Here is a 24425-nt window from a genome sequence, read left to right as displayed (position 1 = left end):
TTTTTTGTAGAGCCTACACTAAAATATTGAAAGGAACTGTTTGTTTTTTCATTATTATTTGTGAATGGATATAATCATAATGATTAATTTCAGTGTATATGAAGACTGTGATTTGTAAATCATTTTCAAGAACCAAATGTAATTAATATTTGGCCAAACGGAAAAATAAATAACCTTGGCCTTAATATTAAGGAACGATAAATCCATTTCAGATGGAGACCACTACAATGCGAAGATGATGCCATGGTGTTGAAATGAGTGATTTCCTGGACAAATTTGGGGTCTTCAGGTCCTTCCATTATGATGGCTAATATTCCCGCGGAATTAAATCGTTTCTGTAACTGCACAAAACGCCTCAAAACGATTCTCAGTGATACAAAGCGATGTTTTAATGATATAAACGAGGATGGGAGACACGAAGTTGGTGAGTTGAAAATGAAAGTTAAAAACCATTTCATTTTTTTTTTCATGCTGTTGACACATGTTCAAGGGTGCATCAACGCCAAAGAAATGTCACTTACAAAGTGCAAACAATAGAATTTATTTTTCTAATATGTGATCAAATGGAATTTTATAGTTTGTTTTCAGTCACTTTGTTCACCATGGCTTAGGTTGTTATGAATGAAAATAGTTTAACATTGTGTGCCTATGATTTAACACATTTTAATTTTATTTCAATACAGGAATGGAAATGTCACTTGACATTATTAAATCCAGTTTTTGATATTTCAAATTTTAAGTTTTTCTAATTTATAACTCTTCATCCATTGCAAGTCTCAGTTTCAATGATATCTAAATAAAGAGAAGCAGTAGCATTGAGTCTCTTTTTTAACCTTGCTAAATAACCAGATTTTTCATATTTCTTATTAATAACAGATAAAATTAATGTTATATGGCATGTACATTGCATGCACAGTTGTTTGCGTTGACCAACCTTGGGCTCAGATGATAAAGAGTAAATGATTTCAAACCGAGGAAGGTTAACCGTACAGACCAAAATATGCATGAAGGCCAAAGCAGTTAGGAGCAAAGAATATCTACAATCAATCACAGCAATGAAAAAACCTTTGATTTTGAAGTAAAACTCAAATCATCTTTATAAAAATATCCAATATTAATGTTCAATGCAGCACCATGGTTTTTGAACATTTAACTGTCAATATAGCTGTAAAATATTTATTGTTAATTTGTTATTAATTACTCTTTTAATTTCTCACATTCTGATTTTGTTATCATGATTTAATACTATAATGACTATAACCTTCAAAGGTTTGTATATATAGTTATAATAAGATTCATTCTGGCGGGCCATAGGCAGTCATTGTCTGACTCAGTGGTTAAAAAAATATGAAAAAGGAATATTATTTTGAATGCAGGTTCATTCTCTTCTCATTTATCATGTTTTATAATATCTTTTTAATCTCTTCTATATTAACTGCCCTGATTAATTGATAAAATATTATTTAATTGATACAATTATATTTTCAATCAAAATTGATACACTGACCTTTTTTCTTTATAACCAAAAATAAATTTGAATAATGAAATACAGTTATTTTTACACTTCTTGACAGGTCAATATTCAAATTAATTTATGAGTAAATTCTTATCATGTTTGTCTGAAGGGCTTAATCTTGTTAATTGTCTGTAACACGTGTAAACCATATTAAACCACAACACTTGCTGAGGCATCTGCAGAATGAAGTTGATTATTATTTTTTTCTCATTGATAAAAAAAAAAGGACTTACTCTCTACCTAATCAGGAAGGAAGCATTATTTTATATTTAATTATTTTAAAAATAACCTCTGTCAGTATGTGATTGCATGAGAATCAAAAGCAAATATGAAGCATTATGTTGAAAAGCTGAAATATCATTTTAACTCTACATTAAATGTCTGTAACCACTTTTGTAAATTCACCAACTTCAAAGTTGACTTAATTCTTTACACTAAGTTAGTTGTCGGGGTGTTTTGTAATGTCTTTATTGTCCTTTGTTTAACACTAAAATTGAACCAAGTTATTCATGAATAAATAGGGGACAAATATATACATGTATAGATAGAAAGAAAGGCTCTTCATACCCACTCAGTAGAAATTTAGCCCAGCTACCTTTGATTATAGGGAAGGAAGGAAGTCAATCATATTTTTTGGACCCTTATTTTTCTATGTATGATTCCTGAAATAATTCTCTAGGGTGATTCCTTGCCTAAAAGTGCATGGTTCAGTTATTTAAGACTGTACCTAAAAAATATAAATGACACTGAAAACAAAATATTATAGCAACAAACAACAAATTAGAAATATTAGGCCTGTCAAGTTTAAGGTACATTTACCCTCTGATAAAGAGAGATAACTCTAACTTGCTGGCATAATTACTTGTCCTTTAACAACTGTCAAATAAAAAAAACAAGTTTTGGTGAAATTTTGCATCATAAGTCTGTTAGTATACTTTAAAAATTGTCCACTTAGTACACATAGTAATGATTTAGAATTCAAAGTTCTAATTTTCATACATGTGTTTAGTAAACATGGTAGATTGAGAAATAATTTTAGAATTAAGCCAGGCAGGGGTATTTGAATTTCAGAAGAGGAAACAATGGACAATTTTGTCCAAAAAAAAAATGGAAATGTCATCATAATTTGAATATACAGTTGCACCTCAGACCAGACAAAATTTGTTAACCCTATCAACTTGATCTGTGAACACTCAGTCATTAGCCTTTTTGACCACCGCATTCGTTGTCATATGATACCTTATCACTGTGTGTTCTAGTTATACCTGTCTAAATATGTACCTGAAATATGATGAATGAAATAAAAATATAGCTGACTGTGTTCCTTACTTTTATCCTCATTTATATAGAGAGTTCAGTGACCATAATGTAGTATTCTATTGTCCTCTCCAAGCTTTTTTTTGTTGACAGTTACTGACTGGCAATTATTATAGGAAAGTGTTTTTTGGCAAAATAAACATAAATGACTGCTGGAAAACATCGTATGTACATGTTAAACATGAATACATTAAAAAATAGAATGGATTGGTACCTACACTGTAGACTACAGACATTTGAAGGTAGTAGATTTATTCTCAGGTTATTGATATACATGTATAATATGACACCATGCTAGACAGCTCAGGTTCATGAGTCAAATAAACCTTGGAAGGTTATTTACCTGTATGAGTGATTGAGAGGGTCACAGGTGAAAATGTTTATTTTTAAAGTACCAAATTCAGCTGAGTAAGCATCAAAGGTGATTTAATTGGGGTGAGTCTGGGGTGATGATTAAAGGAGAAAAATAAAATATTAATTGCCTAAATGAGTGTGCTTTTGTAAGATTTTAAGAAATGTGTAAAATAGGGGGGGGCATATTTAAAATGAGGTTGATAATGTACCTTATGATTAAATAAATTATGTAGTAAAATTTTTCACATATATCACATCCTAGCTTTCTCAATGAATAAAATTAATAAATTCATAAACAGAAATGTAAATAAAAATAATTTTGAATGTTAAATCAGGATAATATTTAGGTGACTATATTATCTTTGCTATATGTAGATAGAATGTTAAGTCTTGTTGGGGCCATGCATGCACTAATTTTGATTGCTATATATATTTTTTTTAAATAATAAATTTTCTTTGATTTGTATTTAATTCACTTTTTGGATCAGATTTGATTTAAAGGGTGGATGCTTACTAAAGACATGCAACATGAATTTTTATATTTTAATATGCAAATCGTCATGGTTTAAATTGTGTTTGACTGAAAAAAAAAATATTCAACAAGTGGTGCAGAAAATTTCAATCTTTTGATAAGAAATATCAAATTTCTTGTAATGTTATATGCTATTATATACATAAGCATTAAGTTTTTCTGTCTTATTGATAAATCTGTTAACATTTAAGAGTAGAGCTACAGTACAATATACTGCATTGCATTTCTTTAGAAAGCATGTCATCCTTAACATACCAAATTAAAATTCTATCTATAATCATTACCATCAACTTTGAATTCTTTTGATGTTTAAAAAAGAAAGTGCAGATATGAAAAGAAAGCTTAAAGTGATTTTAGATAAACATTTCGTTTTCCCTAAAATCTGATGCAGCCTGAATCTTTCAAGGTTATCGCTGTCTTCAGACGAACTCGTGACACTCACACGACGTTCCTTTGTTTTACTCAACTTCTCCATTTTATACACGTTTATATCTCTAACCTTTTAATGAATTGCATAGTGAACTCTTATAGTTCGGATCTTGACCTTGCTAATGGAATTAGATTCATGACTGGGGGCCCATGAAGGTCTTGTGACTCTATAGGTTTACATATAATCCTTATATTAAACCTTATGACAGGGATATATTCAGATCAGACTTTAGATGTTTTCTAGATTTAGTTCTGATCTACTCCTCTAACAATACAGTAATTAGTGAAAGTCTTAAAATGTGTCTGAAATGCTTGTGGGTGTCACATGATTAATGTTTGTTCATAACCATGTTTACATGAATTATTATTATTATTACAGAAATTATTTTGTCTTAATAAAGATTACAATGTAAGTGTTAAAAAATTTGCAGATTTAAGTTGGGGAAAAAATATTAATATTTCAAAATCATGTAAAATTGATTTTTAAATCATCTGCAAGCTAGGACACACAGTCACTGCACACAAGTTGAATTAACATTTAACACTCTGAGGGGTCTAATTTTCATCAACAATGATATACATGTATAATTTACTTGCAGCATTCTATAGATTCAAATGAAAAATAATCATGAAAATTGAACATATTGAAACAATCATTTTTTTTTTTCAGAAATTACTTTGATAAAAATAGATTGTTTTGAGAATTGAAGGCCAAATGTTATGAATGCCTTCATGCTTCCAATTATATGAAATATATGTTCATTATAAGAAGTCTAATCTAAACAATGTCATTCTTGGTTATACTCAATAAATTTCATTTGTTTACTTTATACATTAAATCTAGCTACTTTTATTTACATTTACCATGTTTAAACTTTTTTTTAAAGATGACAGAATTTAAGCCTTTAAACATTTTTCTTCAAATTTGATGTAAACATGGTGTATGATGATGTTGAATCATAATCATCATAATCATGATAATACTATCCATATATTAATAAAAGTGAAGAATATTTTACTGTTAATTTTTCTTATTTTTTAGTCATAAGCATAAAATTTACCTAATTAAGCTTTTAAATTTATCAAATATTGGAGGAGAAAAAAGTCATTTAACAGTAAGAAATGGCTATAGCAGACCTTTAAATAATGTATTAATACCTGTTTAATACTGTAAAATTAACTCAAAAAACATGATAGGTGGTGTCAAATAAATTTTTTAAAAAAATCAAAGTAATATTTTTTTCTCTCTGTCACAGATGTACGTATAACTTAAACTTCACAGTTATTTAAAAATTTTATATTTATACATTTCTTATTCAATGTGTAAAAACAATTTACTGTATATTTTCAGGACAATTATTTACGGTGGAACTTCTCCAAGAGGAAGAGGAGGAGGTCATGTCAACAGCCACCAAACCTCCGGGAATCGTGATCCTGGGTCAGAACATCTACACCAAAGGCCGCCTCATCAACGAAATCTTCAACCGAAGTCTCTTCCCTCTCGAGTACAGTGAATCTGAAAAAAATGGCAATTACCGCATGGTGCGATTTAAACATGGACACAATTTATCCGTCAGTCTTCAACTTCCGGATGATTACGATCTTGTGGATAATCTGGAGTCATATAAAGGACCGTGGAAGACGATTCCGAGAAAGGATTTAGAGATAAACGATAATGAGATTGGGGACACGGCTCTGGGACTCGCTTTGTTGGAGGTGAATTTGAATCACGTGCTCCTCCGGCATGGAGCCAGGGTGATCGTGTCCCCCTCCTCCCCTAACTGTGATATAAGGCGTGTCTACACTGACTGTGTAGAGGAAGTCTCCCCCATACTTATCTACTGCTACGAGGATGAAACTCTACCAGAAAAGGTCGGGTTTTCCTATTTTTCTTTGCTAGTTTTTCTGACCTATTTGGTACGATAAATGCAAGTTGATGTACCATTTGTACAGTGTTAAATTGTTTATTCTTGATTTTTTTTTAAACTTCTAGAGCAATCTGAAATTTATTAAAAATAGCTGTAGAAGGGTGAATTTGGGAGCTATATAACTAGAAGATACATGTACAAAGTAGCATGGAAAAGGATGGTTAAAGATTCAAATTAAAAACTGTCAAAAATATAATCAACTTAATTAAAATTAAATTGAGATATTCTTTATAAATTAACTACATGGTTTTAAGTACAGTTATCAAAACAGGATTAACTCAATTTGAATTGACTTTTTCAGGATGTACAGCTATTAAAGGAACTTTCCAATGTCAGCCATTATCAGCCAGTCTGCTTTGTCAGAGTTCCTCCCCCTGGTCAGAAAAACTATGATCTGGATCCACCAGATGGCGCTCCTACCAGTCAGGAGGAAATCCAGAAGAGGCAACAAAGGGGAGCAACTCAGGAAAAAGACAGTTATAGCCTTAGTTCTAGTGTGGATGAACCCGTGTATAAGGTCATGCCAGAACCTAATTATACAAATGTGCCAAAAGAGATTACACAGAAAATTCAGTCCAATTCAGAAGTGTTTAGACAATTGTGTAAAATCGGATACCTGAATGATTCCCCGGGTGTCCGAAGCATGCGACACACAATCACGTCAGATTATTACGAGGTTGATAGTGAATTTGTGGAAAATTTTGAGCTCTTTCCTCAGAAATTCTTACAGTTTGTGCAACAGATTCTTCAGCGGTATTTAGTGAACTCATCAACTGTGTTAAACAATTCTCACGCTCGTTGTCTCAATATGTTTATCATATCGGCCTTTGACATGGCCAGGGACATGCTAATTACCCCGAAAAAGCTAGAGTTTGCCAGAGAAAAGGAAAGTGAGCTTTACAAACAACTCATGGCTATAGCTGTTGAAAAGGGAGATGAAATCAGGAAAATGATCGCTGAGACAATCGGTGGCATGAGGGATCAGCTGATCCAAAAGGCAGAGGAGTATGAATTTCTAGGTAAAGGAAATGGTCTGCAGATTTACTACATGTATTTATATGCATATAGTGATTATAAATCTCTGACATCTATACCTGACACTTTGAAGCAGTGTAGAAAGAGTTTTCTAATGTATGAATCTTGCTTACAGTACATAAGTCTTGTTGATTTTTGGTGTTTAAGGTGAAAAATTCTATTATTACAAAAAAGACAAGATTTTTTAACACTGCAGAAAAGTTACTGGTATCAGATCATTGGAAACGATTCCCTGTATTTCTTGTGCTTGATTGATTTCAGCCAACAAACCTATATGTCTCATTTTCACAAAGCACCTTACATTATAATAAAGAATATTCTTTTTTATTTGTCATGTAGTATCCCTTTCTTTTATTGTTATAATTAATCATGATTATAATCAACATATAATACCGTAGATTCCTCAATATATCAGGCCTGGAATAAAATTATCACATAATTTCCCGAGAAGCTCCAAGCATGATTTAAGGGAAAGGACCAATTCATGACATGATAAGCATTTGCAAAAAATAAGGAAAATACAGTACATACAAGTGGTAGATTTATCACTGTTAATTTTCTACTTTGTAGGTGTAGATTTTAATGCAGAAGGAGAGATTTTGACCCAGAAAGGCCTGAAGATCTGTACGTACCAGATACAGGAGCTAGTCCTGGGAGCCCTGAACCAGGCTGTAGCCAACAAACTGATGGAGTCCATAGATATACTCAGGGACTCTTATACAGGTATAATCTACAGTCAAACCTGACTAGAGATTGTACAGTGTAACCTGATTAGGTAATGCACAGTCAAACCTGACTATGTAATGTAGGCAGTCGAACCTGACTAGATAATGTACAGTCACACCTGACAAGATAATGTACAAACCTGACTAGATAATGTACAGTCAAACCTGACTAGATAATGTACAGTCAAACCTGAATAGATAATGTAGGCAGTCAAACCACATAATATACAGTCAAATAAAACAAAATCATACACAGTCAAACCTGACTAAATAATATACAATCAAATTTCTCAAAATTTTAAATTTTTTTAGGAAATATATTTGAAAAAAAAAACTTTATCTACTGTAAAAGCAGAAATATTCGTGGGGGTTTAAATTTCGTTTATTTCGTTGTTAACAATTATCAACGAAATTAAATCCCACACGAAATTTTATATGATTATAAATTGAATAGGGTTACTTTCAAAACAACGAAATTAAATCCCCACGAAACTATTGTGGATAACAAAACAACGAAATTTTATCCCCACGAAAATTGGTGTTTCTACAGTATGTCTGGTACTTATAGACAATATTACTAAAAAATGTTTGAGGGTCCTAGATATTAAAGTTCAGCTTTGAATAAGGATATATGCTCATGACATGTACCTCAAAATTTATGCTTATTGTCCCATGAAGTTGGTATATTGGTAGTCAGTTGAGGGGGGGGGGCAAGAAAATTTTTTTTAAAGATTACATAACTCAATTCAGATTTTCAGCAGTTGTGATAGTACCGTATAATTCCTATTAACCGCCCCTGCCCCTATAAATGCCCCATTGAGTCTTTTTCAATTGTCAGGAAATAAGGGCCCCCTGTACAGCATGGTACAGTGATTAAAACCAACTAGAATCGTACCAAAAAATTGAAGAAGGTGAAAATGAGACTTGTCTATTATTCAATTTCTCAATGGAAAATGAATAATTTAGCAAAATTTTGGTGGATTTTCTTCACTTTAAGTAAAAGTAGACATTATTATAGTGGTTCCTTTTATTTATTTTTTTTTTCAAAAGATTCTTTGAAGTTAAAATATGACATTAAATATTTTATAGAGAATACCAAAATAACCGCTCCCTTTTTTGTAATTTTCCAAGCGCCTGGGGCGGTTAATAGGGATTATACAGTATTTTGAATCAAACCTCATATATGTATTATAGATTTAAACAAGGACTTTGTGTGTCTATTGTTTTCATTGAACAAGTTTCTGTAGCTTAGTGTTTGCACTGATACGACACTACTTGCTTCTCTATGTGTCAAAAGTTTAAGGAGAATTTCCTCCTTTTGTCATACATGTATGTACAGCTATTTGTTTAGAACGATATGTGAAACTTTATCATCAATTTAACAATCAAGCTGTGTTTAGCAGACTTTGAAAGAATACATGAAACAATTTAAACAAAGATCATTTAGACATTTGTCCAACATAATATGCATGTAAATGTCAGCTTGTAGAACTTTTCTCAGCATGTGATTAAATTAAGGAAGTTTTTATTATTCTGTCAATCGACAGATTGAACAAGTATTTACCTGAACGGTGCAGTTAGTTATCAGCATTAAATCTTGAAAAAAATCAAGGTCATTATCTGATATTGATATTTATGTTAACGTTTGATATTTATTTTTAAATAATTCCTCTAAATCCTATATATATGGATTTACCGAAGTAATGTTGTTGAATATTGCAAGAAGTACTGTTTAGAAATAAAAAAAAAAAATCTAACAATTTTCATACATTTTAACATGTTAAATTTCAGAATATTTTCTCTGATTGTACATGTATCTTGTTGTTCTACATGTTCTAAATTACATGTATATTCCATGTTGAATTTTAATGTTATTTGAGTGCATATGACATAAGAATATACTTTTTCTATATAGTCTAATTATAATGTATATATTGTTTTTCTTCCTTTTTGATTAATTTGATTTAAGAATTTAAAAATAGATATGATGTGTGACAAAAGCTACAAATATAGTACTTGCTTCATCATCAAATTGATTTTATTGGTTGCACTTCCCTTCAAAGTTTATCAGACAGATCTGAAGTATATCAGATAGATTAGTAATTCAAGGGGAGATAACACTTATTTGTCAAATTTACATCTGATGGGAGGGATATAATGGCACAAAGAGGTCAACAGCTGGTTATTAATAGTTTGAGAATAACAAGGGTCCACCTGTGTTACTGACTCAGTAGACATGACTGATAACTGTATAAAAATATACATTGTCAAGTTCATGCTGATGTAGTGTTACTTGGAGATTATACTCTTTTTTCTCTTAAAATTTTAAAAAGTACACCTTTCACCATTCTTAATTCAAGTTAATGATGACACAATTCACTTCAATACATTTAATTTCCATTTGAATATTGCATACAGTAATCAATATAAAATTCATATTTTAACATATCTTGGGAAAAAATCATAAAATTTCATAAAAATAGCTTCATATTTTTCAATAGTTGAAGGTTTCAAGACAAGCTGAATAATATGCAAGCTGGGAGTTCAAAGTCATTAAAGTTCAAAGTTCAGTTAGAATTTATTAGGGACATTGGTAGACTAGCTTTATGTGTTGTATGCAGCATCTGATATCTATTATGTAATGTTTTTCTTTCTTATAACCAGGTACCCTGAGACGATGTCTGGAGAGTCTGGAGAGAATAGACAAAACGGAGGGAAACGAATCGGGGTCAACTAGTGAGGCCCTCAAACAGGTTATAAATTATTATACTTCTAAATGACAGTCACAATAAACTATTATATCTGTCCAAAAGAAAACATATCTCATTTGCCATATACAGTCAGACTTGTTTATCTCGAACCAAACTGGGCTGAGAAAAAACTTTATGATATGAGGGGATTCGAGATATTAAGGGTAAAATACTTAAAGAATATGTGGTTGTGACTTCCACATCACTTGGACATATCCATGGTATTTGAAATATTGAAGTTCTTGATATAGAAGTTTAACTGTATTTATTAATCGTATTTAGATTTTTTGGGTTAATACCAGTAATAATTGTTTAAAATCAAAAAAATTTGGTGATTATGCTTAAGTTTTGCAAGATTTATCATGATCACTGAATTTATTCCCTAGAGTGTATGAATGTCCTCTGGCCTTTACAGTACATGATATGTAGGAAACATTAATATTAGAATCACCTACTTTATCTTTCCAGATTATGAACTCGGCCTACCAGGTAGAAATAAGCCTTCAGTCCAGTTCATCTCTTATCAGGGTTATACTGGAGAGGATGAAACAGGTAAAACTTTATATACAGTATAACTGGGATATTCTGACACCAATAATACAGTACAGCACAAATATTCTGGAGTCCAATTTACAAAAGAACGTACAATTAAGACCAAAATTAAGTTGATTGTAAAAATTTTGTAGAATGAATGATTCTGTTTAGAATTGCTACTGTAATAATATCTTACTATAATTTCATTTTAAAAAATATAAAAATTATTTTCAATATAATGTTAATTAGCAAGTTATAAGCAGAATTAAATTTTGGCCTTAGTTGTAAGTTCTTTTGTAAAATAGGCCGTTCACCCTTAATATGTCCATATTTAAAAGAATTAAGCTTCTGTCAACTTGAATATTCCCTTCTATATAATTTTGAATTTTCTTCAACACAAAAATACAGTACAGCTGAGATTATCTCACCATTCCTTACTTCCATGTTTAAAGAAATACAGTACAATGATTTATCATAATATTTCCCCCAAAATGTCCTTTATTTCACCCCTGTTGATAACATGAAATCAAGTTCTCTTTTCTGTAACATGTTACTTTTTTATGCAAAAATATATTACACAGTTCTTAATATATTCTGTGAAATATGCAAATTAACAGTGATTTAATCCTTCTAAAACATATTCACTGATTTTATAGAATCTCTTAATGAAGGTTTGTATATTCTGACTACCTCTTCCTCTTTACTCTTTTATCAAAATTTTCAATTTCCCATATATGGCAATTTTCTTCTCCTAAAAGTTGAAAAATAGTCTCAGAAAATAGCATGAACAAAAATCCTGTCAATCTGAAAATGGGTTTATGACTGTGTTTGTCCAAAATGGTGTTTTATAGATTTTATATCTTTTATACCGGTAAATAAATATAACAATATTGTATGTTTACTAACACAAGCTTGAGCCAGCCAACATTGATGAAATAACAACATTATAGAACCTTGATTTTTTTTCTCTACAGTGAGTTTTACTCTATTAATTTTCTTATGAAGTGAAATCAGTAGTTTTCATGTTATAGTTTAAGTTAAAACAAAAAAAATGATGTAACTAAAGAGTTTTTTTTTATTAAAGAAGAATGAAAATTGAGTTGTGAAAGAAATACACGAGTATACATATTATGTACTGTGTGCTAAAGAAAGTTGGACCCATTCACTCCTTTTACTATTGTCATCAATTGGCAAAAATATATTGAAAATGAAATGGACCAAAAATTTCAGGTTGACAATTAACCCTGCATAAATATTGGGCATGCATTTTTTTTAAATAAGACATTTTAAAAATTTATAGAAACACTTGATCCTTGTCTGAATGTGACTCGAGAAAATACAGTGTGTAAATACATCCTTGATTCAGTTTTTTTTTTTTTTTAATCCATTATTACGGCTGGTTTTTATCTGTCAAAGCTGTAACATTGTTATTTTTTAAATCAACACTGATAAGATTCACAAACATCTAATATTTTTTTGAAAAAACATATGACCTTGACTTTGACCCTCTGGCCTAATATTAATTAATGTGAATTTCCTCTGTTCCAGCTAGTACAGTCCATGCCGTGGAGCACACAACCTAAGATAGACTTGGAATGGAAGAGGAAGGCAGCATCAGACATGCTGAGCAGCCTCAGTGAGGCCAGGTAATGAACAGTGACACTTAAACAAAAATTCTAACTTACAGGTGTTCTGGTGAGTGGTAAATATGGTGCAGAAGGATGGAGGTTTCAATTTCTGATGAAGGCTAAATTTCAGATCATTGCTGCATTCACTGGTTCATTCATATAGTTTTAAATTTTGAACTACTCTGAACCATTAAAAGTACATTATATGTGCTACGTACATTAAATTTATGAAATAACTTTAATGATTTCAAGTTTCTGAAGTTTTCTTTTCCAAAAAATTCAGTTTTATAAAAATGGTGGTGGTTAATTGCTTAATAAGGGAAGACTTCCTTTTTATCGTTAACAAAATAATTTCAATCTATACATACAAGCAGCAATGAAGGATACTTTGTTTTGCAGATTGGCCAAGAACATATCTAGTCAGATCAAAGAGAGGCTAAATAAATCCCATGATTCCTTTGCTGCTGCCCTTAAGCAGTTGGAACAGAAGCATTCTGGGAGATTAGACAGGATAGAGGAGGGGCGGTTAAAACTCCGAAAAGTTCACGCTCCACGTGTAGCTAAGGTGGCCCTGGAGAGCACCTCCCTAATGGATGTCATCCTGCATGGTGAGTTAATTACATCATAATAAGGCCATATAAAATTGAAATCTTGGTTCTCAGGCCCGCGCGCATCCGTTTTGAGGTAGCCGCATTGCCGATTTTATTGTATTTTTGATAAAATAAAAAGTTGGTATTGCGGAGACCAATCCGGGAAAAAAAATTCCGACCTCATTTGTTTCGTAGTTTAGTATTCAAATATCACTTCCGGTAGCCATATTTTGGCTTATTCGTTTGAAAATACATTCGATGACATTACCTACGATGTTTACATGCTGTTAAGCAATGGATAAAGCAGAAATTTTGACCAGAAATGGAAAGTATATCTGTGATTAAAAAAATTATCTTTATGTTAAAGAAAATTCGGAAATTAAAATTAAAAAAATACCTCCCTCATCTACTTTATTGCCAATAAAATGAAAAATAAAATGCCACCCTCCCGCATCTGTTTTGGAGAAAATTGGCCTGAGAACCAGGGAATTAAATTTAGATAGCCTAATACATTTACAGTTTAACTTCGCATGTCTCGAAATTTTTCGTCATCCCATCAAGTTCAAGATAATGAGTGTTGACTGTATATATATACATGTAGTGTCCTTATAATGTGTATTGCTTTATATTGTACATCAAAGCATTGTGAAAGATCATAATTTGTTCAAAATAAGTTAAGAAATAGAAAGGGATGAGTTTAAAAGTTCACAAATTTATTGACATACATGTATCATGTGTTTTTGGATGTCATTACTTGACAAAATGTTAAATGTAAGAGTTTTATAAATAAGAAATTCCATACTGTTGTAGGCATGCCACAGATGGGCCGTGAGATTGGACGAGGGCAGTACGGAGTTGTCTACTCCTGTGATTCGTGGGGAGGTTATTCCCCTTGTGCCATAAAATCAGTTGTTCCCCCTGATGACAAACACTGGAATGACTTGGCATTAGAATTCTATTATACCAAGTATGTAATCAATTCTAAAACAAGTATTTCTTTGATATTCAAATAATTTTGTTAATGATATTTCTATGAACATGGTGAATGAAGTTATGTTTATTCAATATGACAATCGTTTCATCAAATGGAAAGTTAATTATCAAAGATTCAGAGTAAATGTTTAAGAAAATGAATGAAGTGATATATTTATTGAGTAACTCCTTTAATTACACATATTCTATACTATGTGTTTCATTTTTTTCTCATGACCTTATGCATGTGTCTACATAAAAGTATGTTATAATTATGATGTCTGACTGAATCTCTAAGGAAATTGAAAAAATGAGGCAAGCTATATATTTTAATGTACTGAAACAACAAATCTAGTTTTGATTTCTATCATTGACAGAAACATTCCACACCATGACAGAATCGTGGCCCTGCGGGGCTCAGTGATAGATTACATGTACGGGGGAGGGAGTACCCCCGCGGTGTTACTTATCATGGACAGACTGCAGAAGGATCTATATGGGGCCATCAAACAGGGACTGGACTGGTTGTCAAGGTAATAAAGACAGTAGAGCTGATATAGTCCAAACTTGTAATCTTGAACTGTATGGGGCAAGGAAAGAACAAAGAGATTTCTCAGGATTCAAGATATTGAGCATAAAAAAGATATGAAAAAGCGATTTTGACTTTCAAGACCTTTTAACATTCACTGTGATTCCAGAGATACTTAAGATGAATATCGATTCATGTTTGAGATTACAAATTGCAAATGTTATCAGCCTTAGAAACTCCCTGGTTTTGATACAGTAACAGTACTTTATTCAATGAAAGAATGGTACATTTATAAGAGTTACAATATTGTTAAAAATACAGCTGTTCACAGATTGAATGCATACTTTCTTAAAGTCTTTTTGATTCATTATCTAGGATAGTTGTAGCTATAGATGTAGTGGAGGGGATCCGATTTCTTCACAGTCAGGGGTTGGTCCACCGAGACATCAAACTGAAAAATGTACTGGTAAGTTTACCTTTCTCAGGGTCAAGGTGTAGGATAAAATTTCTGCATGTGGATTATATTTAAAAATTAACAAAATCTTAGGTTCAATCAACAATCTTTGGAGATCCTGAAATGGAAAAAAATTAGGTTCAGCTTCAATTTTTTGAGTACATGAATCTCTAAAGAGCTGCTGCAGCATAAAAAAATTTATGTAAAATAACAGTGAAACTATGGTCATGTTAATTACATGTAACTTGGGAGTTTTTGAACACTCTATGTTGTTAAATTTCAGCTTGACAAGGAAAACCGTGGCAAGCTGACAGATCTGGGCTTCTGTAAGCCTGAGGCCATGATGAGTGGCAGTATCGTGGGCACGCCCATTCACATGGCTCCAGAGCTGTTTACTGGTCGCTATGACAACAGTGTTGATGTGTATGCCTTCGGTGTTCTGTTCTGGTACGTCTGTGCAGGAAATGTCAAGCTCCCGGGTGCGTTTGAACAGTGTGCTAATAAAGACCAACTGTGGACAAATGTCAAGAAAGGTACAAATATATAACTTTATACTAATTTAGACATCAAGCAGATATTTTCCTGGAGACATATGATTGTGTATCTTACCAAATAAAGCAGACGATTTAGTACTCTTTCCAAGTATTTGAAAGTGCTTCCACTTTTAAATATCAGCATTTATTGACAAGATGAATGTACATTAGTTTGCTGAAAAAAAAACAACATTAAAACTCTCACAATAATTGCCATTTGCTGTATAAATGTAGAAATGGATTTCAAAATTTTGTGTCCATGCGTAGTCCTTGTTTTAATTAAAGAAAATCTCTTCATGTTCAAAAAATGTTTCATATGATTTATCTAAAGGACTAAGACCAGAGAAGTTGGCAGTATTTGATGAGGAGTGCTGGAACTTGATGCAGGAGTGCTGGAATGGAGACCCCATGAGGCGCCCTCTACTGGGCAATGTGGAAAAGAGGCTCCAGGACTTACATGCAACATACAAGAAAACCCAAGCCTCCAAAGAAAAAGCTCAACGAAGCAAACAACAGACCAGGAGAATTCCTTCCAGTGGCTCCAGATCTCAGTTTGTATCTTGATAACAGTACTGTGTTTTTACTCCAAACTGGAAATGGGGTTGCTTTGTATTTTCTCTTGCATGACAGGGTGTGCTTGCCTTGCTGAACTGTTAGTAGATACTTGTAATCTTGTTGTAGTTTTTTCCTCTCACTTGTATTGGAAAAGGTGAATTATATCTATAATTTTTGTTAAATTATTTGTGCATTCTGCCATTGTAACATGTATTTATTTTGTATTTTGTACATGCATGCTTTGTTTTTACTACAAAATTAACATTCGTAATAACGAATGCCTATGAAAGGCTGAAAAGTGCTAACTTACACTAATTTTTGTTTCAGGAGCTTTCTAAAAGCACTCGGCTGTGATAGACAATGTTAACTGTTACAAGTATACAATAAATAATGTTTAATTTGAGCATCAGTTATCATTGATTACTTGTTACAAAAATGCTACCCAGAAACAACTTATATGAAGTAATTTGTATTAAGATTAAAATTGGCAGTGTTAAAACCCATCTCAGAAAGAAATGTTACATAGCTTCTATTCGCAGTAGACCATGACAAGGTCTTTAATGCAATAATAGTAAAGAAAACTCATGATTATCATTAGAAAAATACAGTTTTAGCTCCCTTTGATGAAGTTGACACTTGCAGTAAACCTCATTGAATTAGGAAAGAATTTATCAAAAGAACTTTTAAAAGGACTAAGACCAAAAAAATTTAGTTGATTGTAAAATCTTTAGAAATAAATGATTAAGTTTAAAATTGCTATCATGAAAATATCTTCTTACATCCCTTTAAAAAAATTAAAATCCTTTTCAATTTAAAGGGGCATAGACACAGTTTCAGCTTAAAATTTCAAATTCATTTTTCCATTTTTAAAATATTTAACCAAGGTCTTTCTAATGATCATAAAAAAGATTAACTTCAGCTCCAAATCTTTGTAATGTAAACAGGTTCCGTGTCATGTTTTTGTTTACATATGTTAAGATAGCAATATATGTTCATTCAAAGCAGATAATTTCAATAAAGAAGTGAATTCTAGATACAGTTCGACAGTTTCTAGTGATTTGATGAACTTAATTTTGTCATAAATATGATATTTTCTATTTGTAAACAAAAACAATGCATGAGCCTTGTTTACGTCATGAAGAACTTTAAGTGCAGTATCTCATTTAGTAATTAACAAATGATATTCAAATTTTTGCTGATCAATAGATAATGCCTAGTTAGGAATTTTAAACATTGAAATTGGTTTATTAAATTTTGTTGAAACTGTGTCCATGCCCCTTTAATGCAAATAAAAAAAGTTTTAAGCAGAATAAGTTTTGGTATTATTCATTAGTTCTTATGTAAAATGGACCCCCGATTGTGCTTTATAACTCAGCATCCATGTCTCATTATATAATAAAGTTGTGGAGCAGGTCCATTGAAAAAAATGCCTTGCAGGTTCAGTAACACATTTGAAGGTACAGTACATCAAATGATGTGCTTATACCCCCAGGAATGCATGTCTGAAGGTTTTAGAGTAGGTCAAAGAAGGACTGCATGCTATCAGGAACACACTTGCAGGGATGTGCTCCTTAAAATGTATTACTCACATCTTGACCTAATATATTTTAAGGAGGTGTAACCAGGTCAAAGTTCATACAGATGATCCTTTAATTTATTTACAACTTCAAGGTAATACGAGAACAGTCTTGCATGGATGATAAAAAAGTACCTGTCCATCCTAATATATATCAAGTAAACAGTTCTATATTTTCTAAATGGAGTCAAATATTTAATTCTGGCATAATTGTCCTTGCATGGTTTTCAAGATAGCTAAGTTAAGATAATGAAGTTGAATTTCAACTATATATAGTTTTTTCCCTTGCTGTGATGAAAGTAAGTAATAAATGCATTATAAGGAACATTTATGATCATACATGTACATGTTTAACACATAAACAGTTATCAGGGACAGCTTTGTAATGTTAACATTAATATTGAAGTCAGTACACAGGTCATTATGTTTGTTTATGGTAGTGGCAATGTTTTGTTTTATGTGCTTGACACACTTCCCTATATTTGCTTCCTTATTAGCTCACCTGAGCCGAAGGCTCAGGTGAGCTTTTCTGATCACATTTTGTCCGTTGTCCATCTGTCTGTAAACTTTTCACATTTTTGACTTCTTCTCAAGAACCACTGGGCCAATTTTAACCAAACTTGGTACAAAGCATTCTTAGGTAAAGGGGATTTTAAATTGTTAAAATAGAGGGCCAAGACCCCTCACAAGGGGAGATAATAAAGAAAATACAAAAATAGGGTGGGGTCATTAAAAAATCTTCTTCTCAAGAACCGCTGGGCCAGAAAAGCTGATGAGGCCACACTAGGTATTACAATGGGGAAATTGGGTAAAGAACGACATCACAAATGCTACTCAGGTAAGCGATGTGGCCCATGGGCCTCTTGTTGTAGATTAGAAATATTCTTTTTTTTTATTAGAAATCTATTTTTCACACTTTGTCATTTGAAAGTTTTTGAATTCTGAAGAGAAACTTATAGGTTACATATCACTGGCAGATTTAAAGGGGGGCGTGGGGGGCGCACGCCCCCCCCCCCCCCCCACTCCCCCTAAAATTTTCAAAGTATGAGATAACTAATATTAATTATGCCATATTTTGATACATAACTAACCAATACCACTGTTATTGTGCCTGGTTTTACTATTTTAAATACACGAAAAATACACGAAAACCCAGGAGCTTCCGAAGGCTTCCCCCCAGAGCCCCCACCATTCAAAGTATGATATGACTAGTATTAATAATGCCGTACTTTGGTACTTAACTAACCAATACCACTACACGTAAGTAAGTAAATCATTCATTGGTGGAATGTGTTGTAATACAATACAATGAAAAACATTCAATACTATAGACTTTCAAACACCCGGCCCATCGGACCTATATGTCACTTTTAACAGAAATAAATGAAAATATGCTCTATTATTGTGCCTGGTTTTCCTCTTAAAATAACGAAAACCCAGGAGCTTACGGGGGCTTCCCCCCTGGGCCTACTGGGGGCCTTAAGGCGGCCCCCAGACCCCCTGCCTCTACAAAATTATCCAAGCTCCCCCTAATCACAAATCCTGTATCCACCCATGCATATGGATAAAAAATTCTGATAGACAATGCTTTTAAAATGTAACCTGATCAGAATGTTGAAATAATTGTGCTGACCAATACTAATATTTTATTTAACTTTTAATCTGTTTAGAAAGACATTAATATTTGAATGGTTTAACGCTAATTTAAAATCTAATCTGAGAATATTCTTAATTTCACATAATAAAACTTTATGTCCTTTGTAGTTTGAGTAGGGAAATGGGAAATTGTTTTTCAGTCAAAATGAATTACAATGAGGGCATTGATTTTATAATTTCATAACACAATTTAAAACTGCCATTTTCTGAGACTGGTCAATGAGATATTCATTGTTATCCCATATTTCAAAAAAAATATTAATGCTACAGAAATATTTGCTTTCATTGCATATATATAAAAAATATTTTCTTTTGAATTAGGCTTTGACAATGTTTTTGAGAAAATATCCTGTGAAATAGCTATTAGATATTCCTGAATTTAATTCGAAAAATGATTTAAGTAAAAAGTCTATTTTACAAGGCCAAATGAACAAAAGTTCCTAGCTCAACCAGTTTATGTTTTGCCCCAGGAAATGGTGATGTAAATCTTCAATTTTGTAAATTTTTTGGAAATTGAATTTAAATTTGGAGATCATTTTCCAGATCAAGGCCTTAATTTACAAAGCAAAGAAACCAAATATTTAACCTATTTAGTCTAATATTAAATGTTTGTTTCTTATCATTTATTTATCTGAGATCACATTTATTCTAATATCCCATTGTTTCAGAACCTGAAAACAAAGGGTTAAGGTTAAAAATTGCTCTCAATTATTTTGCAGGTTTTGTTGTCACCCAGATTTTGTGGAGTCAGGCAGTTTTGATGAATATCCCTATGTGGAAATTGAGGAGGAACATTTACATTAAAACAATTTGATGGGAAAACAAGGTTTCTTTGTGTTATATGTATTCCCACTGGTTTTAAAGTTTGGTTGTTAACATGTTTAACAAAGCTCCATGACTATAAAGAAGTACTTACCTGTACATATGTACCAGATAGCACCATTTTCAAAATATTTTAAGTAGCTTTGATTGGAAAAGGATTCAGTGAATAATGATCTCATTAGAACTCTAACTTTGCAATATAATTGGAGGATTTCATGTGCTTCTCATTATGAAACTTGTCAAATAGATTTTGTAAACAATTCAAACATATACCTTTGATTGCCAATGACAAATCATTGGATGTTCAATTTCCATCTGAAATAATCACTTTTATTATCATTTTCACCCACTTGTATTATTTGTGGTCTTTTTATTACATAATGTATCTGATCCTTGGGGTTGTTTCTGCATATTTGACATACGGTATGCAATTATTCTGAACTCTAAAACAGTTTTAAAATTTCATACCCTATACTTGTAAATAAATGATCAGGATTATGGATACACTGTAAGTGTTTGATTATTAATTTAATGTGTCATTACATGTAATAGTATATCAAACAGAGTTTTGTGAAATTGTCTAGTTTTTTTTAATTATTAAGTGTTTGATTATTAATTTAATGTGTCATTACTAAAATTGTAATAGTATATCAAACAGAGTTTTGTGAAATTGTCTATTTTTTTTATTTATTTATTTTTTTTTTTACACATTATAAAGTGCAATTTAAGTGGTATATTAACAAGTTTAACATCAGTATCACTAATCTGACCCAATTTTTTTTTTAAAGAACAAATCAAAAAATGATTGGTATTAATATGCATTTTAATTCCACCTGAAACCATAGAAGCATAGATATTTAAAGTTTTAATCATTGAAAAACTGTGTGTACTTCTCGGCTAGACTTTACTACATTGGTGCAATGTAATCTTTAAATATGTTCACAAATTAATTCATTGTATTTAAAATCATATCCTAATACATGTATTATCTACGTAAATTTTGATTTATCTTCATGTGTAAATTATTCTTTGTGTCTTTATAAACATGTATCATTCCGTGTATTTTTACATGTGCAGGGATGTAGCATATTGTTTTTGAAGGGGGGGGGGGGATCGAGATATATGAACAAACTTGAGAGGCAAAAATATTTCAGAGGATGAAGTGTGTTCCAACTTGTTATTCTTATCTGACTACAGCAAAAGAGAGAAATAATATTTTCAATACTAAAGATGTGTTCGGAAAAAGAGGACTGCTAGCCCCCTAATGCTACATGCCTGATGTGTACATATCTTTGAGATACCAATGCAATTGACAATTTGATGTAAAATTGAGGCATTTTAAATTTGGAATATAAGTTGCAATGACATTAAATTCTATACACATGAAGCCAAATGATTCCAAATGAGCTTGGGTTGATTGAAATAAAGTATTAAGCAATGTATTGCATTCAGTAGTGCATAATTAATCTTTAATGTGAAACATTTGGTTGTTGTATATTAAATAGTTTTGTCCTTGAAAGTATTCATACAGATGTTAGCTTAAAAGTAGATGTTGGGCTAATATCAAAGTTGAATTCAATGCTTGGAAGTCTAAATTTGCAGTGTAATCTCCCCAGCTGCTCTTTTGACATCCCCCCACTAAAAAATCCAAATAAAATAGTCTTGGATATTTCATGATCTGAAAGCCTACAAAAGAGTACTGATTTTTTAAGTGTATATGTTTTGTTGTAATATATTTGGTTGTTTATAAAATCATTCCTGTTAATTATGCAATAGTTTAATTGTTACATTTCAAAATTTGTTTCATTAATGTACAGGAAGAATTTGTTATGAAATTTGTTATCATATGATATGTCATTTTAAAGTCATACTTAGAATATTGCATCACTTAATGTAACATACTGAAGAAAAATAAATTCTAAAATGATTACATCATGTTTAAGTGTGATTATTAGCTCACCTGAGCCGAAGGCTCAAGTGAGCTTTTCTGATCAGATTTTGTCCGTCGTCCGTCCGTCTGTCTAGCTGTCTGTCCATCTGTAAACTTTTCACATTTTCGACTTCTTCTCAAGAACCACTAGGCCAATTTTGACCAAACTTGGTACAAAGCATCCTTGGGTAAAGGAGAATTTAAATTGTTAAAATAAAGGGCCAAGTTCCCTCACAAGGGGAGATACTCAAGAAAAGACTAAAATAGGGTGGGGTCATTAAAAAATCTTTTTCTCAAGAACCAGTGGGCCAGGAAAGCTGAAACTTATGTGGAAGCATCCTGGGGTAATGTAGATTCTAAATTGTCCAAATCATGACCCCCGGGGGTAGGGCGGGGCCACAATGGGGAATCAAAGTTTTACTTAGAAATATATAGGAAAAATCTTTAAAAATCTTCTTCTCAAGAACCACAGGGCCAGAAAAGCTGAAACTTATGTGGAAGCATCCTGGGGTAGTGTAGATTCTAAATTGTTCAAATCATGACCCCCGGGGGTAGGGCGGGGCCACAATGCGGAATCAAATTTTTACTTAGAAATATATAGGAAAAATCTTTAAAAATCTTCTTCTCAAGAACCACTGGGCCAGAACAGCTGAAACTTATGTGGAAGCATTCTGGGGTAGTGTAGATTCTAAACTGTTCAAATTATGACCCCCAGGGGTAGAGCGGGGCCACAATGCGGAATCAAATTTTTACTTAGAAATATATAGGAAAAATCTTTGAAAATCTTCTTCTCAAGAACCACTGGGCCAGTAGATCCTAAATTTTTCTAATCATGACCCCCGGGGGTAGGGCCGGTCCACAATGAGGAATCAAAGTTTTACATAAAATGTATATAAAAAATCTTTAAAAATCTTCTTCTCAAGAACCACTGGGCCAGAAAAGCTGAAACTTTTGTGGAAGCATCCTGGGGTAGTGTAGATTTCAAATTGTCAAAATTATGATCAGTGGGGTAGGGTGGGGTCGCAATATGTATTACATGGGAGAAATCTGGTAAAGAACAGAATGGTCAAAGCTTCTTAGGTGAGCGATGTGGCCCATGGGCCTCTTGTTACATTTAACCATAGATATGATAATTGTTAATTAGGGTTTTTGTCTAGTATGTTACTTCTGACTCACTGGCGGATTTAGAGCCGCCCCCCCCCCCCCCGTGTAAAAAAATACACAATATTTGATAAATCAATGTTTTTTTGGTGTGGCTGTGGGCCCCTATCCTAACTTCAAACTGGCCCCCCTCCCTTTTCAAAATTTCTAGATCCGCCAATGTGACATATGTCTTCCCGTTTCTGAGAGGTTCCAACCATATTCAAAACAATGTCACATGTTATTAGATTCCTGTGCACTTAGGAAGTGGAGTCATCTTCACAAATCAAGGGCTTTTAATCCTGTGTTCAGCAACCTCTAATGATAAAATTCTGCAGATCGAAGTGTATTTTGGCTGTGGGATTTGTTTTTTATTTTCAACTTTTTTCTCCAACCTAAACACGCACATGACCAAGACTCTACATGTAAAACAGCAAAGAAGGAGCTCTAGGAGCAGTTGAAGTTTGTCAAGGTCAATGACACAAGTATAAGCCTTGGTCTATTAGTAAATGGCATGAATCCGTAATGACGCGACCCTTGCATGCCCGCATGCCCGTTAGCTATTTGAGAAATTTATTCACCACAGTCATACCTTCTAGGGATTCTTCAAAACGAGTTCTGTTAAACATTCTGTGTATATATATTCTGAATGATTTTCTGCTCATTGGCAAACCGGGTACTTCATTATACCTGATGCATTAGCTTAATCATCTTAAATAATCAGTCTGCCAATCAAATAAAAGAAATGACTATTACACAGAAATTACATTAATAGATTAAGAAATAGATTCGTAGAGTCTGAAGTCCGGTTCCATGAATGGAAGATTAAGGTCATTCGTTTAAGACAAACACTAGCCAGATTTAAGAAAAAAGCACAGCTATTCTTCGTGGATTAAAATCACTAATAATTGGACTTAAAT

At 32.3% G+C, this 24425-nt stretch overlaps 1 protein-coding gene across 3 annotated transcripts; it reads left to right on the top strand.

Moving 5' to 3' along the window:
• Positions 1 to 201: 201 nt before the first annotated feature.
• On the top strand, positions 202 to 20872 carry LOC134255955 (dual serine/threonine and tyrosine protein kinase-like). Of its 3 annotated transcripts, XM_062738553.1 has the most exons (15): positions 202 to 424; positions 5500 to 6020; positions 6378 to 7095; positions 7682 to 7834; positions 10501 to 10589; positions 11055 to 11138; positions 11777 to 11791; positions 12669 to 12766; positions 13148 to 13356; positions 14149 to 14305; positions 14688 to 14843; positions 15215 to 15305; positions 15577 to 15826; positions 16158 to 16377; positions 20333 to 20872. In XM_062738553.1, exons 1-15 carry the CDS (start codon positions 301 to 303, stop codon positions 20415 to 20417), a joined length of 2970 nt encoding a protein of 989 aa, XP_062594537.1. In that variant the 5' UTR covers positions 202 to 300; the 3' UTR covers positions 20418 to 20872. The 3 variants fall into 3 exon arrangements, with proteins under 3 accessions (XP_062594537.1, XP_062594538.1, XP_062594539.1); XM_062738554.1 differs by lacking the exon at positions 11777 to 11791 and having other exon boundaries at positions 20333 to 20870; XM_062738555.1 differs by lacking the exons at positions 11777 to 11791; positions 20333 to 20872 and having other exon boundaries at positions 16158 to 16770.
• The last annotated feature ends 3553 nt before the right edge of the window (positions 20873 to 24425 follow it).

The sequence above is a fragment of the Saccostrea cucullata genome, unplaced genomic scaffold (assembly GCF_032062105.1).
Source record: "Saccostrea cucullata isolate Sc308-1 unplaced genomic scaffold, CSIRO_AGI_Scuc_v1 ctg953, whole genome shotgun sequence".
Classification (NCBI taxonomy): Eukaryota; Metazoa; Mollusca; class Bivalvia; order Ostreida; family Ostreidae; genus Saccostrea; species Saccostrea cuccullata.
This window is presented reverse-complemented; position numbering and strand designations above follow the sequence as displayed.

Coding starts and splice junctions, on each gene's coding strand:
- LOC134255955 (XM_062738553.1), top strand. CDS start 301: ATGATGGCTAATATTCCCGCGGAATTAAATCGTTTCTGTAACTGCACA. Junction 7,096..7,681: donor AGAGGAGTATGAATTTCTAG/GTAAAGGAAATG, acceptor TCTACTTTGTAG/GTGTAGATTTTAATGCAGAA. Junction 14,844..15,214: donor GGACTGGACTGGTTGTCAAG/GTAATAAAGACA, acceptor TTCATTATCTAG/GATAGTTGTAGCTATAGATG.